This window comes from Tribolium castaneum, chromosome 8, assembly GCF_031307605.1.
Source record: "Tribolium castaneum strain GA2 chromosome 8, icTriCast1.1, whole genome shotgun sequence".
Taxonomy (NCBI): domain Eukaryota; kingdom Metazoa; phylum Arthropoda; class Insecta; order Coleoptera; family Tenebrionidae; genus Tribolium; species Tribolium castaneum.
This window is the reverse complement of record NC_087401.1, coordinates 16,866,474-16,884,510: the sequence shown is the minus strand read 5'-3', so window position 1 is coordinate 16,884,510 and position 18,037 is coordinate 16,866,474. Positions and strand designations below refer to the sequence as shown.

Below are 18,037 nucleotides of genomic sequence, written 5' to 3'. Positions count from 1 at the left end.
GATTTAAAAATTGAAGCAAAATAATTTTTTGGCAACCTGGATTAAAAATAAACCGAAAAATTTTTGAATTTTCTTGTAAATGTTGTCTTTTTTCGTTTTTTTTTTTTTTTTATTAAAAATGGATTTCGTCACGTTCTTGAGCCGAAAACTCAGCTCGAGCTTGAAATTTTGTTGAAACTGCACTGAAAAATCGTAGATTAAGCCGAATTTTTTTTTAGCATTTTAAGTAAAGTGTTAAGCTGTAAGTTAAGTTTTTTCGTGAAATTTCACTAAACTCGGTCAGTAATTGAATCGGAAATGGCTTTATTTTGCCTCAAGATAAAAAAAAATTTTTTTGGGCTTCTGGTAATAAATTTTTAGATACTTTTAATGCGTACTGTTGGAAACTTTAAATAAAATGTTAAAGTATACAAAGTGATTTCGGCTTTTTCTCTGCTAAATCTATAAGAATTTTTTATTTTATTTTTTTTTCTCATTTTACGATTATTTCTTTCTAAAGATTGAACTTTCTTCCTTGCATTTGTGAAAGTCCTGCTGATAGTTTTTTGTATTCAATTTTAAAAAAGGGCATGTCTTCAATAAAGTAAACAGAAGTTTATAAAAAATAATTTATTTTCATAATTATTACACCACATTTGAGTATATTTTAAGTTAAAAAAAGGAGTGTTTATTTAATATTTAATATGATGATAATATACGTTCACTGACCACCGTGACGAACGTAACTTCCTTGGATGTCTGAAGTGGCCAAGGCTTGTGATTAACGTTTTGATTGGTGATTGTGGTTTGATTGGTGCGTTAATTTTCAGCTTATTTCAAACTCTAAAGTATACTTATGGCCATTGAGCACCGCCCTCAGCCAAAACCCATCATTAGTCCAGAGTCCTGTCGTTCAGCAACACAAACAAGCCACACTTCTCCCAGCAGTGAGGAGTTTCCAGACCACCCCAGTGTCCAGGGACATCGATTCAGCTGATAAATTTATTGGTGCAGGCGCTGCCACAGTAGGAGTAGCTGGATCAGGTTTGTTGCGATTGTTTTTCTTTTAACTGCTAAGATTGTTTATAATCTATTTCTTCGTATGAGATTTCCTAGTCCTTTAAAAAGTTGTTAAAATCGCGTTATTTCTTCAATAAATCCCATGAATTGAAGCAAATTATTTGTGATTAATATTTTTCTTTTTCTGCAAAAACAACATATTTCCAAAAAAATACGACTATCAATTTTCTCTTAAAATCAACACCTACCTACGTCTTTACTTATAGCATTTGTTGATTTTTCATAACCCAATATTTCTGCTAAATCTTTACCTTTAAACAAAGGTTGATTATCATTGTCTAATATGAAAAATACGTCTTGATCATAAACTTTCAAGTAACAGTATTATCTATGTCAATAATTTAATTTTTAATTTTTCGCTTCTTCTTTCTTGGAAGATAAAATTCTTTCCATACGTTATTTGTCTTCATCATATAATTACATCTAATAGTTTTATTTATTTTATTTTTTATAATACGTAGGTCCCATATTGCCTCGCATATTGTACTAGATCCCTTTTATTACAAGTATTTATTTTTTTGACAATTAATTAAATAAACATTAAATTGATCACCTCCTCCCTATACCACACATATTTTTTTGAATCTCGAGGCTTATCACAAGTTTACCTCAAAAGGGACAGTGTGTTTTATCATGCACTGTTTATAGATAATTTCTTATGAAAAAAATGTAATAAATTAAATGAATTGCTCACATAACGATGACCAAGAAGCACGACAAATGTTTCAGAAAAGGTTAAACGATATGAGAAGTATATATAATGTATGAAAATAACGTATTAACCTTGGCAAAACTAGATTTTCTTAAAATACACTTTCGTAATCTTGAAGTCTTTGATGAATAAATTTGTTCTAATAAATGACAAGTCTTTGCTCCATTTGTTTGGAATTAAAATGTCCAGATGATTTTTATAACTATAGAAATAAATATGAAAAAACATGTAAACAATGTAAAAAAGCAGTTAATTCTACTCGTTTATTATGTGATTGTGGTAGATATTACACTAGAACTAATTTTAAAAGGCATATAAAAACAGATTTGCATAAAAATGGATTGAATTTATTTATTTACTAAAAATTGTTTGTTAGATTTTTTCCTATAATAAATGGAACGAAGGAACTTAAGTAATCTTCGTTTATCTGAACTGTTTAATATTGCAAAATCATTAGACATCAAATATATTAGAAAATATAATAAAGCAGACTTAATAAAAGCTATTATTAAAGCTGAAGAGCAATTACATAAGGAAATAAAAAACGGAAAAAAATCAGTTATGCCTCCTTTGCGGAATTCGGACAGAGTCCTCATGAGCGAAGCGAATTCAGAAATATTTTCATTTGATGATGATTTATTTGCTGAACCAAGGAAAAAGAGAGTTAGGAAAATCAAATGTGACATATGTGGAAAATATATCAAAAGCACCCGAATGCACCTCCATAAAAAAAAGATTTCTGGAAATTAATGGTTAATGCCCCATATGGTAAGTCTATGCAATCTGTTAGAAACCAACAAAATATTAAATTATATTGTGATGAAGAAAAATTACAAAAAGCGATAAACAAACCTAATTTTAAACACGGAACTATATTTAGCAAACACCTGGCAGCAGTTCACAATTTTAAAACAAAAGTATTGTTTAATAAACCAATTTATATTGGACAAGCTGTATTAGATTTATCGAAATTGTTAATGTATAACTTCCATTACAATGTAATTAAAAAAGAATTTAATGAAAACGTAAAACTTCTTTATGGAGACACTGATAGCTTTATATATGAGATTAAAAATGCCGATTTCTATGAATTTATGAAAAACAATCCCGACTATTTTGATACAGCTGATTATCCAAAGGATCATCCATTATATTCGGATAAAAATAAGAAAGTAATAGGGAAGTTCAAAGATGAATTGAATGGTATTAAGATATTAGAATGCATAGGTTTAAGGTCAAAAATGTACAGTTACAGAACTGAAACGTCTGTTTCGAAAAAATTAAAAGGTATCAAAAAAGCAGTATTGAAGAAAGAAATAAGTTTTGAAGATTACAAAAATTGCTTGTTTAATCAAAAAGAATACTTCCATACACAGAAAGTGATCAGGAGTCATAAACATGATATATTTACTGAAGAAGTAAGGAAAAAGTCTCCAAGTTGGAAAGATGATAAAAGATACCTTTTACCTAATTCTACAGATACATTAGCTTATGGACACGTATTAGTATCATCATAATATAACATAACATAATCGCTATTTTTTATTAGTGTTGAAGTAATAAATTAAGAAAACAATAATTACAATTACGATAATAAGCATAAGAACAAAAATAATAATTTTTAATTTATTAACTTGTTGAATGAGACTTGAAAACTTTTTTCGGAATTTTGGATATTCTTCATTGAATATATTTAAATTCTTGAATACAGTACTTTCCATTTAATTTACAATTTTTGAATCTTTTCATTTATTGCTCTCATATTTTTAGTATGTCTTTCAAATATTTTCAAAGTTCTTTTCTTTACATCATCGATGTTTGATGGTATTACTACTGTTTTGCTTCTTAATTCTGCTAGTTTCTTAGGATCGTAATTATTGTAGTTATCTAATTTATATTCCAATTCATCTATTTTATTATTAGCGGACTCTAGTTCACAGTCAGTCATAATTAATTGTTCAAGGAATAAATTAGCTGCTTTTCTTGCAATATATTTATCTACAACTTCTTGTTTGAAACCAACTATTTTTGCTCCATCTTCTAATCTGTCTATTTCAGTAATAATAGGTTTTAAATCTTTTTTCCATTTTTCTTTCTCATCGTTGGGAATGTATGAAACTAGTTTGTCCATTTATGACTGAAAAGTTTCTGAAGATTTACTAATTAATTTATCTGCTTCTTCATCTAAACTTATATGTTTACGCCTACCTGCTTTGTGTTCTACATTATCGAATATTTTTTTATTTTTTGTTTTGCTTTTTCTCTCTTTTGTTCCCAATTGTTCCGATTTGTTCTCTTTTGTTCCGGATTGTTCCCGTTTGTTCTCATTTGTTCTCGTTTTACATGCAATCTTTATGCCAACTGAATTTAGCCCCATATTGAGGGAATTTCTGGAAATACTTTTAGATTTGCAAAATTCTGTCTTTGTTAGTTTTTTATTTACAGTCGAATTGAGATATTCGATAGCAAAGTTACGATTTCTCATTTGAGTTACTTCATTGATATTTTTTGGTATATTTAGTTTTTTATCTTGAGTAAAAGATTTGTAACTATTTTTAAATTGCTGGAGTTCAGATGGTTGTCTTGTTTTTAATGGTGTATAATATTCTGCTACAATTTTGTTTTCTCTAGTACTGGTCATTTTTTAATTTATTGTAGAAATTTTTGTATTACTCGTTAGATACTGAACGTTGTATTTTCCAACATAGTAGTGAATATTTCTGTAATTTAAAAAAATGTTGATATAGAAAAAAAGAATTATTGTGCAGTTTATTTCATACTACTCGGATTATAATAAACAAATATATGGTTTATTGTGTAAATTAATATAAAACCTTATTGTTGCAAGCAATGTAAGAAATAGCAATTAAACAAATCGTAATTCAAACAGGTATTTAAATGTGAAAAAAAAAGTACTTTTTGCACAATTTATAAGTTTATCGAGGTTTAAAAATTAAAATTTACAAGCAAATCTGAAAAAAAATCTTAATTTGATTATTAATTTAATCTTGTTGAATTAAAAAATTAGCAATAATAACACTCGTGATGGAAGTTTTACTTCATAGTTAGTATCAACCAGTTTGTTTCTAGTGGTCTGCGCGATGTCTTTCCATCTGTGCAATTTAATTGGCGAGTAAAAGATTGATACGCAATGACCTTGCTTGTTCCTTTTTGTTTCATTATCTTTTAGGGTGTGGGGAACTTCAGAGGACGAGTAAAAAATTCCACTTTACAATAATACAGTTGTTTATTTCACAACAAAATACAACACTTTAATAGGCTGCTGTTGAGGTTTTTCTATACTTTTCTTTTGTGTACTGCTCTCATTGACAAAAGACTTAATTATTTATATGCTTATTTGTATTACAGATTGTAGCCGAACCAAAGCAAAAATGAACAAGAGTTCTTCTCTAAAGGATTCTAAGGTGAGGGTAAGAAATATATTTAGTCAGTCAGGTTTATTGGTGGAATTCACAATCATTAGTAAAACTCTCCTGTATTAGAAATTAACGGTGGCAATAATTTATTATTAGTAATAATAAGTACATATAATATAATTTTCAAAAACTTTCAATTTAAAAACCACAAAAATAATCCTAATCACTTTATTTATAACAACTATGCTAATGCATTTAGTAACGAGTTGTAATTTTTTTCTGTTTTTAGGATTCAAAAAAGGCGCTGTGCGAACTGGAAAGTCATAAATTCCCCACAATCAAAAAGACAGTTACGTTTGTGGACAAGACCCTGTTTATCAAATGTGTTTTAAGTGATGCTAGGAAAATAGTACTACTAACGGCGCCTAGATCTTTTGGAAAAACTACCCTCATGGATATGTTGAAGCAGTTCCTACTAGGAAAAACCGATTTATTTAAGAACTTAAAGATTTGTACTGAAGAAACACAATTTTTTTCAAAGCACTGCAGATCTCATCCTGTGATACATATTGATCTCGGGAGTGTTCGTGGTAGCAGTTTTGCTGAAGTTAAGCACAAATTGGCGTTGGCTATAAATCGTGCATTCGAAGAACATTCACACCTGATGAAGACGACTGATGATGGTACCTTAGCTTGGGCAAGTGACAAGTTACACATTTCTAACTTAAGTATAGCAAGATTTGAAAAATTTTGCAATAGTGAAAAATGCATCATGTTAAGTGAAGCTGATTTGGAAGATAGCTTAAAATTTTTATCGAAAGTTTTATATACACATTATGAGGAAAATGTTTTCATACTCATCGATGAGTACGATGCTCCTGCGGTAGGCCTGGTATTTAGGTCTTTTCCGAATAAAGATGACATTCGATTAATTCATGATTTTTTAAAAGATTTCATGGCTACTACGCTGAAATTCAATGATTTCATAGAACGCTCATTAATTTTTGCTTGTGTTCGGTTGGCCGGAGCCTTCTCAGGGGATGCAGCAAGAGTTATAACACATTATCCGTTCCTAAGTGATTTTCGATACGCACCGTACTTAGGATTTACGGATGAGGAGGTAAAGCAGCTACTTGAGCTTCCAGAAGTTAAAGCTGCTTGTGGGAAAGTAACATTCGAAACAATTACGAAATGGTATGACGGATATATGGTATCTAATAGCCCATTGAAAATATTCAGTAGCTGGTCAGTCTTGAAACTTTTGGAAGGCGTTTATACAACCGGGTCGCTCAAATATTCCTCTTTCTGGGTTGAAACAGGTCATGTAGAAAATCTGAGGGAGCTGTTTGCGGAACCTTCAGTTCGAAAAAAAATTGAGGAACTTATTTCTGATAGTGAAGTTAAGATAAGAAGAGTTCCATCAGTCAGTGTCCAACATCTAAAGAGATTACAGCAACTGATTTCTTTAGAGTTTGATGAAATATCGAAGGATAATGTGGAGTTATTTTTGCAATTCTTGGCTGATTCTGGTTACTTTAATATATTATTGTCAGTTGATAAGAAAACAGATAAAATTGAAACAAACACCGAATATGAAAGAGGGGCTGACTCGACATTTTCTGTTTTAAAAATACCTAATTTTGAAATTAAGCAACATCTCAGCAACCTTTGCTATAGTGAAACACTGGCAGTTATATCTGAATTCCACTTGAGAACTACATCTATTAAAAATTATATAAGTGCTCTGAAATTAGTATTAGAAAGTACAAGTGAGAAGGCATTTGTTGATCTTGCAAACGCCGTATTAGTATTACTCTCTGAATCACAGGGGATCATGAACGAAAAAGAACTTCATCACATCTTGTATACTCTGGTATATGACTCCAGATACTTCGAAATACGCAGTGAGGTCCAGATCAAGAAAAAAAGAAAAGGACCAGGGATAGCCAATACCTTAGATATGGTGATAACCAGTAAGGACGTTGGAATCATTTTTGAATACAAAATGAATTCCAAGTCTGCAGATGAAGCTTTAAAACAAATTTTTAAGAAGGAATATTACACTATATTTGATGAACCTGACTATAAATACATTTCAAAAAAGATTTACGCTGGTTTGACATTCGAGAGAAAGGAGAAGAAAGTTCTTATAACATATCAAGTTGGAACTGAAGGAATCAGTAAATCTGTCTCTAGTGATACAAAATTATAATTTATTATGTTAAAAAAATTAATACTTATTTTATTATTCTGCTAATGATTTGTTTATAGTGTTAATAATAAAATTCTATTTAAATTTCCAAATGCAATTTTACTTGTTACCAAAATCCGTTTGTTCACCAAGTTCAGCTAATTTTTACAAATTTAATCTTACAAATTTAGCTGTTTGTCCAAAAGCAAACAACCGAATAGGGCCTAAAACCTCTCAAAAATCATGAATTTTTATCCACCCCAAAAGTTCCCAAATATGTGCAGGCCACTAAAAGTTGGGCACACGAAAAACAGGGTAGAATCCTACAAATTTACTGTTTTCCCAAAAGTAACCATCCGAAAAAGATGTAAAAAACTTACAAAATGCCTTGATTTTAGACACTCCAAAAATAGCTTTTCATTTCTGGACCAAGCCAATTGGCGCATGGCAAAGGTGTTAAAAATGATTACCAAATAAATTTTGCATACCCCAACTGTATTCAACTATTATACGCACATAAAAAAGATACACCTAATTGTTCGAAGTCTACTAAAATATCTGAACACTCCATTATGGATTTTCATTTAGAGATCGCTATTAAAACTTTAATGTTATCGTAAACATGTTCGGTTTGTGTCTTAATTATCAAATTCAACACCCCAATATTCGACTATGCCTTCATGATAATTCTTGGATTCAGAATATTTACAGAATTAATAAAAATAAGTGCAAAACATTCCCCGTTTTCATTCCAATTTTTTTTTACAGCATCTCCTCTTTCATCGGCACGACCATCAATCCTGAATTCGTCTTCGACTCATGAGCCTTTGGCGAATCAACAGGACAGACAGGTCATTGTTGTTCGATATTACTGTAAGTCATGAATAGATGGAAGAGTCCCAAAACCGAGAAATATTTTGAGAATATTTGGCAGCACTCAGTTGCTCGTCAATCTTCGTGGGTCCTCAATCTCTATGGCCACTCGAGATCTCACCAGTTCAGAGTTAAGAACAACTGCATTCTCAATAAAAAAAGCGGCGATAGGAATCGAACTCAAAACCTTGTAATTATCTGTCTAACTCTTTACTATCTGAGCTATTTATGTCTTGTCCATTATAATTTCTAATCAGCTACAATAATACATCAAATTGCGCAATATTACGAAATTAAAAAAAAAAGTTGGATCCGCGGGGGTTCGAACCCGAGACCCCTTGGAGTGAAAGCAAACAATTTCAATTCAATTCAACATAGTTTATTTAAATTACAACAATTACAAAGGATCAGAAATCCTACAAACACAGAAATCTTAACCTAATTTACAAATTATAATTTACAGGTTCATGCACAGTCGTGCTTAACCTGTAGTGCAAACAATTATTGGTGCGCTGAAGGCGCCTTATACTAATTAATACAGTATGGGATTTTCTTATAACTAACATGCATAACAAAATTATCATTAATCTAAGGGAAAGAAGTACAAAAACCCTTTTTCTGTTGACCCCGCCGAGCCATAAATTACGCGTCCTACCTAAGTTAACTTAAGCTATGCACCGAAGCGCGCGACTGTGGACCAGAGGTCTCCCCAGTCCTGTAGTTTTGTACTTTTTGAAAATATTTATTTTGTGACATTTTAACGCCTTGAAGGGCGTGTTGTAACTTCTAAATTTTGTGATTCTACGAGTTAATTTATTGAAATTTAATTGATGACTATAAAAATTGTTACTAAGTTTATTAACAAATGCGCGTAGGCTGCAGATCGACAATTCTAGCATAGCGACTTTCATTCAAAGCTAATCTTAAACATTTATTTTGAAAAACTTCCAGCGGTTTGAAGGCAGTGTCCGAGAGGTGACACCATACGGGGGCGGCGTATGTCAAAATTGGTCGAAATATGGTTTTGTACATTAACACTTTATTTTGTGGCGTGAGTTTACTGTTTCTGTTCATAAGCGAGTACATGTTTTTAAGGGCGGCGGAGGCTTTACTAATTAAGTATTTAGTGTTTTTGAAAAAATTTAAACGTGTGTCAATGTACGTCCCGAGATATTTAATTTTGTTATCGTATACCCGTAATTTATCCCAAATTTTATGGTCGGTAAATTTTCGTGTAAATATTATTTGTTGTGTTTTTTCCGCGTTGATTTTGATTTTCCACTTGTCATAAAATTTCTCCAATAAATTAATATGAATTTGAATTTGCTTGCTCGCTATCTGGGCCGAAAAGGAGCTCGCGTATATTGCCGTGTCGTCTGCGTAAAGTGCCGTATTTGTTTTCGCGAATATTGGTATGTCATTTATAAAAATATTAAAAAGAGTTGGACCTAGTACTGAACCTTGCGGGACCCCCGCTCCAATTAATTTCCTCGTCGATTGGGTATTTTTTAATTGTACTAGGAGTTCCCGATTTGTTAAATATGAATGGATTAATAAGATTAAACTTTTCGGAATTTTGTAATGGATCATTTTGTATATTAAACCGTCGATCCAAACGCGGTCAAATGCTTTTTCAATATCAAGTAAAGCCATTGTGGTAACTTTATCTTTATTGTAATTAATCTGAATATCATTAACGATTCTGGCAAGTTGTTGTGTGGTATTGTGTTTCGGTCTAAATCCAAACTGGCAATTATTAATTGTTTTATTTTTCTGAAGAATTTTGCTGAGTCTAAAATGAATTACCTTTTCGAAAATTTTGGAGATACAAGAAAGTAAACTAATCGGTCTGTAGCTGCTCGGTAATTGCGCGTTTTTACCTGGTTTGAAAATGGGTACTACTTTTGCGGTTTTAAATGATTGGGGATAATGATTTAATTTGAACATTGCATTAACTAAATTTGTCAATTGTACTAAAGCTTTACGTGAGAAATTTTTAATTACTTTATTTTCTATTTCGTCTAGCCCCGGGGCTTTGTTATTGGGGAATTTTTTAATTATTTCTGCAATTTCGGTTGGGTTTGTTACAATTCGTGATAGATATTGTTCTTCAACTTGCCTTTTAATATCATTGTGTGCCGCCAGTGCCTCCGCCTTTTGCTCCGTCGTTTCTGCTGGGGTGCCGTTCGCGATAAGTGTCGGTATATCATAAGATTTACGTTTCAATAATTTTATCATTTTCCAAAGTGAATTATCGTTAGGGTTAAGTGAAGCTAATTTTGTTTGCCAAACGTTATTTTTATGTTCGCGTATTAGATTCTTTAATGTCACCGGTGACTTGCATTCGTTTCTTGACGCGATTACGAGTTTTAATTAAATTAACAATGTTATCCGGTATTTTGTCTTTTCTTAATGAAGTGACTATTCGCGTGGTTGAATGTTTTTTCCTAATTTTTTGAATTGATTTTGTAAACTTATTTATTTCGTGTTCTAATTGTTCGGTGGTTAAAATATTATGATTAATTTGGATTTCATTATCTAAATCTTTACGGAAGTTATGCCAGTTGGTATTTTTAAAGGAAGTTATTTGTCGGTTATCTTTATCTTTAGGGAGATTAGAAATTTCGAAAATTACCGGATTATGGTCGGAATTTAGTTGTGAAAGAGACTGAGGGTCGTTTTCCAATAAGAAATTCTTTGTAAGGATTAAGTCTATTACTGTCGGGGTAGAATTGTTCGACGGAAAGTGAGTAGGTGACCGCGGGTGGTTTATGATGATATTGTTACTAATGCTAAGATTATATATGGTATTTCCGCTTGTATTATTTCGATGGCATCCCCAGGTATTGTGAGTCGCATTGAAATCCCCAGCTATAATTACTTTATTACCGATATTATTTAGGTTTTCTAAATCGCGTTGTGAAATGTTATAACACGGGCGGTTATAAATTGCAATAAAATGAATTTGATTAGCTAATTTAATTCCGACGGCTTCTATTGTGGTTCGTGGTAACGTTAATTTTGAAAATGAAATACCTTTTTTGACTAAAATCGCGACACCCCCCGCCGCATTAGTACCGTCTACTCGGTCCTGCCTTATTATGTTGTAATTTTGAATATAAAATCTATCATTAGGTGTTAATTTAGTTTCGCTGATAGCTAAAATGTCTACGTTGTTAGAATGTAAAAAAGCAATTAATTCGTCAATTTTTTGTTTGACACTATTAGCATTCCAAATTACACAAATGGCTTTAAAATCCATAAGTGTGGAGATTTTGGGTGAATTCGAAAACTGTCATAAATTTGGAGGTAGGATCTGTGCACCCTTCCAGCAGGGTGGTGAGATCAACTACCGCCTTGAGCATTTTAGATAAGTCAACTAACTGATCTAACCTTTTGCACGCCTGTGAGAGCTGCGCGAGGGTCTCGGCCGTTGTCATCGTTCCTTGGGGTTTGGGGGGCTCCTGTTGTTGCTGGGGGTAGCGCTGGCTCAGCGCTGGCCAGTGTGATGCAGCCGTGGGGGGCACAGGCTGCGGTTGCATCGTGGGGACCCTGAAAAATTCTTAAAACGCCCCTGATCCACCATCTTCAGTTTGCTTAATAAAAAAAATAACTGATAATAAACTTCCATAAGCCACACAGTGGTTCTCAATAGATGGGTTAATAAAAATTTCTAAAGAAAGTACGCACTTTTTCGGAAAATGATATAAAGGTATTTAACTCGTCTGATCTGACGAGAAACCGACATTCAAAGTAGTTAAGACAATGAAAGAATTAAAAGCTAAAAAAAATGAACAATGTAGAGAACTGGAAACAAAGAACCTGGAACAATGAGAAACTAAAAAATTAGATAACTGAAAATATTGAGAAACCAAGAAATTAAAAAACTAAAAGACATTCAACTACAAAACTGAAACAAAAAAAAGTAAAGAAATAAAAAAATTGTAAATTTTAGTTTCAAAAAAATTGAAAAACTGTCGATTATTTCACAATAATTTCTGTAAATTTTTTGCAGAAATGTGGGTTGGCTACATTGGCTTGGCCATAACCCAGTCCACCTCCCTGGTGGGCTTAATCCAATACGGTACCAAAACCTGGAGCGAACTCGACTCCCAGATGACTTCAGTTGAACGTGTGGTCGAATACGCGGAACTGGAGCCCGAAAAAGACGATGGTACCACGGTACCATCGGACTTGTGGCCCAACAATGGTCGCATCCTCTTCGACGACGTGACCATGAAGTACCCTCTAAGCAACACAACGGTACTCAAAAGCGTCACATTCAACATCAACCCAGGCGAGAAAATCGGAATTGTTGGCCGGACAGGCGCTGGCAAAAGTAGTTTAATTTCGGTACTTTTCCGCCTGTTTCACTTCGATGGTACTGTTTTGATCGACGGTGCTGACACTAAAACGCTCCCATTGTCGATTTTGCGCTCAAAAATCGCGATAATTCCACAAGATCCGGTGCTTTTTTTGGGCTCTTTGCGCCAAAATCTGGACCCGTTTGAGCAATTCAGCGACAGTCAGTTGTGGTCGTCACTTGAAGAGGTTGAACTTAAGGAAATGGTGACGAATTGGGCGCAAGGTCTTGAAACTACGATTTTGGAGGGCGGGGCTAATGTTAGTGTGGGCCAGAGGCAACTTTTGTGCCTAGTCCGGGCCATTTTGCGCAACTCAAAAATCATAGTTTTGGACGAAGCGACCGCAAATGTTGACTTGAAAACCGACGAAGTTATCCAGAAAGTTGTAAGGAGGAAGTTTCGGAATTGTACGGTTCTGACCATCGCCCATCGGTTGAACACCATCATGGACTCGGACAAGATCCTGGTGATGGATGCTGGGACGGTGGCCGAGTTTGGCCCACCTGCCCAACTTTTGAAGAACGAAAATGGGTTGTTTTATGGGTTTGTTCAAACGAGTGGGAAAAAATAATTATTTATTAAAAAAAAATTATACAGTCGAGAGTATTATTTTTTCAAGTCCTGAATTGTGCCAGAACGATGACGAAAGCCACTATAGTTTCCAAAACGTCCAAAATTGTTGATTTGTCCAAAACAAAAAAATTTGCAGCTGTGATTTTAATCTCGGTTTTTCGGATCAAACTGACGATTTCTGGCGATTTTCCAAAACTCGGATCCATTTCGTACGTGAGTTTGATGATTTTTTTGCGCTCTTCTAACATGTTGTCGACCTTCTGCACAAATTCAGCCGTATGAATGGCTTCAGACGGCAGAATATGTGCAAAAGAGACGAAGGTTTCGATAGCAGCAGCCACAGAGCTGCTAAGCTGTGCAGCGGCTACCTTCACCTTCATTTTCATGTAAGAGTCTTTGAAATTAAAATACTCCTTCTTTAATTTGGGCAACGATTTAAAAGTTTTTTGTTGAATTTTGCATTTCAATAATGCATTTCGCGTGTTTTTTAAAAGATGCGACACGTCGAAAATTGTAACAATCGGCTGATTATTAATGAAGAAATAATATGAACCTTGCCTGGGATGTTGTTTGGCATAAAGCTGATTCAACGCGGAAACATTTGTAGTGCCCTGATCACAAACAGTAGCGACTACCGTTAAACCGATGTTCTGAAGTTGTGAAATTATTTCTTCAATAAGAAACTTTAGATTGTTCGCGCTAACTGTATTTGCCGTAAAGTAATAAGCAATTACTTGTTTCCACTGGAGTCTCAACCTTCGGATCATAAAAACAAGAGCATGGTTGACTGCTTTGTTAGTGCGACCCAAGGAGCCCATGTCCTCGTAACCACTGTTTAGCTCGTTCATAATGAAATCCTTGACAAACCGACATCTCATCAAACAATAACGATCTGCATGTTTCATTTTTGAGACGTGATTTTTCAGGTGTTCCAAAATACCTGGATTAATACCAGTATCGAACTGAATCTTAGCTAAAATGGCTTTCAGTGTGCGGGAAGAGGGTAATTGAAAATGGACTTGCAAATACTTATACAATCTCGGACTTCTCTTGTACAAAGATAAAGCAAAAGCTTTATCCTCGTCTGTCCATCTGCGCGCGGTCGGTTGACAGGAAACATTTCGCAATTGTGAATTAATGAAAGCCTTAGTGACTTCATTCAAATTTTCGGTGATGAACTCGAATTTTCCGGCATCGTACAATTTTTGCAAAGTCTTCACCTTACCCTTTTCCTTTTCTAATGTTTTGCTCAATCTACACAACCTCGACTGAATGTTTCGGTGAGCTTTGTACATCAGCTCTTTTCGCGGTGTCAAATCTTTGGAAGAACAGCCAATTTTAGTTAGAATACCGTCTCTACCTTGATTATCCAGAAACGCGAATTTGTTTACATTAAATGAGGTTTCATTATGATTCTCTAAACAGCTGCTGTTCGAAATGGTGGAATCTGAATTGTTTATTACTTCACTACTTTGCGAATGAGAGGAACTGCATAATTCATTATATGCCAAATTTACAAAAGATGACGTTGAAGGTGATTCAACAGACAAAGAACCAACAACATTTACATTTTCCTCAGACAAAGCAGATGAAGAAGGATCTTCAAATATTTTGCTTTGTTGATCTGGATGTGGCAGATCCTCAAGTAAATGAATGTCAGATGGTTCAGTGGGAACGAGTGTACTGCTCTGAAATTTAGACGATCTTTCCTCTCATTCACAAAAGCAGATTCGTCAAAATGATCCTCACAAATTCTAAAAAAATCTGAATTTTTGGAACTTATCTTGCAAATGTTCCTCCATTGTTGATGCTGCGTAGGGTCTTTTGGAAACACAAAAAAGTGCTTGTTCACAAAGCCCTCTGGAGTGTTGATGTATAGTACCAGTTGTTGCAGCCTGGATACTTGCAGCAGTACTTCTTTCGAGGAACAACATAACTTTGTTAATTTAATTTAAGTCCTGCTCGTCACTTCACCCCATGAGAACGTTATTCGTCTCTAAAAATACATCAAAACTGAATTAATACAGTTACAAATCAGTTTTATTTTTACTTACATCCCCTGGAACTCCTTTTCTGACCCTTATTCACGAAAAAACAACAGTGAGAAACAATTGAAACACAATTGCTCTTGCGCAAACGAATCTTATTGGCTGTTTGGGAAAAGAAGCTTGGAGCACGCGCTATACACCCGCTGTTTGACCCCTCTTTCCCCGACCCTAGGAGGTGGCCCACATACTTTCGTGTTTCCACTTATGCAACCCCAGTTTCATACCCGTGGCTGTCAGCAGAGAATAGGCTGTCAGTGTGGTGTGACAATGTCGGTAAAACAGAACACTGTGGGAAGGGGGGGCGTTTAAATCAGTTCAGTTCATTATTAAAGAATTTATTCACATAATAATGCAATCATAACAACAATCGATAGATCCATTTACGCTCCAAATATACAAATAATTACTAATCAACTAAACAGAGAGTATTACAATCAATTACAAGACAGAAAAGTGCAACATTTTGATTTCCGCTTTAAAAACTAAAAACACTAGGATTTTTTCAATATTCTCATCATATCTTTGTTCTGCTTGGTGATGGTCATATCAGCCGTCTCCGCCTTATCAGTAATGGTGCTAATCAAGTCATTTTGCGAGTCAATCTCGAACGACAAATCCGTGGCTAAATTTTTCAAGCGTGATATATTTGAACACATTTCTTGCAAATTGGCGTCCAGTTTCGCACTAAAATCCTTACTCCCTGACGTTTGCCCCGCATTATTATAATCCAAGTTTTTCAACCTGGTTGAGGGATGATTCTCGAAGCGGTCATAAGTCGACAACTTTTGCTCGAACTCTTTGTGCAAATCTTCAGACTCTGATTTAGTTGTCTTTGACGGGGGGCTCGGACTTGCGTCGTTTTTCCCCGCCATGTAGTTCTTCAAACTGTTGAAAACCGACTTGATCCCGTTGATATGCTTCTGGGAGAATCTCAAAGTCGCGTTGATTTCATCCAATTGCTTATCAGTTTTCTCCAACTTCTCTCTTTGCCTCATCAATTCTTCGGCTGTGGCGATGCCAATTTGTTCGGAATCGCGCAAAATACTCAAACTTTTCTCCGTGCTGTTGATGGTGCGGTCTTCGATGGCCCGTTTGCGCTCCTGGAAGGACTGCAACTGGTCGTCGAAAGACGCCTGGGGGCCCCCTTGCGACCGACGCGAGTTGCGCAAAAACAGCTCATCGTCGACGTCGTCGTCGTTCTCGAACGGGTTAGTGGACCTGGCGTAGGGATTCGACATTTGGGGGGCGGAATATCACAATAAATAAAAACACAAAAGTTGCAATTTTGACATTTGTTATTGACACTGACGTGGGGATTTTCTTGCTTGAGTTAGTAACATCACAGTTAGTGTAGGCAACCAACAATACACCTTGCTCAAAAAACTTTATTCGCAATTAAACAATTCAATAAATGGGCTTTTCGGTGCCCCCTTGCGCCTCCTGCGCCGCCGCCAGCCTGGCATGCTCCTCTGCGATTTTCTGGAACAGCTTGAAATGCTTGTCCTTGGCGCGGCTCACCGCCACCGAGTCGACTGGCACCACGACCGTCCCGGGGGCGGCATGCCTGGCGTTGGCGATGTTTGCGAACTGCACGAGATGGCGGTGCTTGGCCGCCGCCACCACCGGCGTGTCGGATGGGAGCGGCTCTGGCGCGAAATTCAAAACCGGGTGAAAGCCGTTCTTATCGGCCGTGTACTCAACAGTGCGGATCTTAAACCGGGGATCCACATACGAGTACGAGCCTTGGACCACCCCCGAACCGTCGGAAACCTCCGAATGCGTCCGGTCGATGTGGCCGGGGAAACGACCGGCGGCGTAACCAAAAGCGTACGGCTTTGGGGGCGGCGGCGGTGTTGACGGCTCGGTTTGCTGGACGTGCACCAAGTGGGCGACGTCGCACGCCGCCCCCGAGGTCAGCGCCAACAGGGCCAAAAACTGGGGATTTTAACAATCAAATTGTGGGGTTGGCAGGACTTTTAATTAAAATATCAAGCCCGGTTTAGGGGAGTCGTAACAATAAAACGGTTTATTTTTCGTGAGGTTTACGATTAGTGGCAATTGTTTACGTCTCAGCCAACTGGGCTAATAATTATTAATCCGGTAATTCCCCCGAATGGATTCACATGACTGTTGGTAGTAAACATACGCGACATTTCTAATCGAGGCGGCCTCGGTCATTAATCCAAACTTTATGACGTCGTCATTGTAAATTTCTAAGTTGGCAGCGTTGAAACGTGATAACTAACAGTGTCACCAATCGTAAATCACTAAATCACGCAACTCAATTTCCCCAAATTTAGAATGCGCCTAAACTTTGGGAAATATTTACGCCAATAACTTTTGATTAATCGTCTTGGGAATGAATAGAGAATGAAAGTGGGACAAGGCGATTGCCGGAGGCTTGAGATTTCACAAAAATTCGGCAAAAACTCACCGTTCTATTCATTGTATTGCGTTTTTTTTGTCAAACACACCGATGCACTTCTTGTCGTTGTGGCAAAATGACTAAAATCAGATTTGCGTTTTGAGTGAAAGTTGGTAAATTGCGTCACTCACACAATCTCGTGACTGAGAAACAACACACGGACACACAAACGTGTTTGTGATTTCTTTTTCATTTTGCGATGAATTTATTCTTAAACGGAGAAAAGTCAAGGCCGTGAAGATGATACTGGAATGATCTCATGCCTGACTTAATTTGCGTTGGTACGACTGGTCTTGAATTGGCCACGCCCATCAATATATTTCTATTTACCCAAAATAAATTTGAAACTAGTAAATAATTACATGTTATCCTCCCTCATTATTATAATTTATAAACTGCAAATAATTAATGTCTG

The 18,037-nt window shown here is 35.4% G+C and overlaps 4 protein-coding genes across 9 annotated transcripts in view; 1 reads left to right on the top strand and 3 right to left on the bottom strand.

The window, feature by feature from the left end:
- LOC100141658 (probable multidrug resistance-associated protein lethal(2)03659) overlaps positions 1-13,175 on the top strand; it is a 40,326-nt gene extending 27,151 nt beyond the window's left edge. For 4 of the 6 annotated variants that reach the window (XM_064358402.1, XM_064358399.1, XM_064358400.1 and 1 more), the window contains exons 3-5: positions 810-1,023; positions 5,141-5,196; positions 5,438-7,452. In XM_064358402.1, coding sequence (XP_064214472.1) covers positions 810-1,023; positions 5,141-5,196; positions 5,438-7,360 — 2,193 coding nt within the window. In that variant the 3' untranslated portion in view covers positions 7,361-7,452. Of the gene's footprint in view, positions 1-809; positions 1,024-5,140; positions 5,197-5,437; positions 7,453-12,227 lie in introns of those variants that run through there. The other 2 variants (XM_064358404.1, XM_064358403.1) reach the window with 2 other exon arrangements.
- Positions 6,929-15,416, bottom strand: LOC135266932 (uncharacterized). The gene is made up of 2 exons (XM_064358409.1): positions 15,204-15,416; positions 6,929-15,145 (listed from the first exon to the last, which is right to left on the bottom strand). Exon 2 carries the CDS (start codon positions 14,442-14,444, stop codon positions 13,191-13,193), a length of 1,254 nt encoding a protein of 417 aa, XP_064214479.1. The 5' UTR covers positions 14,445-15,145; positions 15,204-15,416; the 3' UTR covers positions 6,929-13,190.
- Positions 15,417-15,516: 100 nt separating this feature from the next.
- Positions 15,517-16,529, bottom strand: Snap29 (Synaptosomal-associated protein 29kDa). Its single transcript, XM_001814493.4, has one exon. It carries the CDS (start codon positions 16,433-16,435, stop codon positions 15,689-15,691), a length of 747 nt encoding a protein of 248 aa, XP_001814545.1. The 5' UTR covers positions 16,436-16,529; the 3' UTR covers positions 15,517-15,688.
- Positions 16,530-16,564: 35 nt separating this feature from the next.
- Positions 16,565-17,869, bottom strand: LOC660214 (larval cuticle protein A2B). The gene is made up of 3 exons (XM_015980756.2): positions 17,756-17,869; positions 17,632-17,702; positions 16,565-17,132 (listed from the first exon to the last, which is right to left on the bottom strand). Exons 2-3 carry the CDS (start codon positions 17,641-17,643, stop codon positions 16,602-16,604), a joined length of 543 nt encoding a protein of 180 aa, XP_015836242.1. The 5' UTR covers positions 17,644-17,702; positions 17,756-17,869; the 3' UTR covers positions 16,565-16,601.
- Positions 17,870-18,037: the final 168 nt, after the last annotated feature.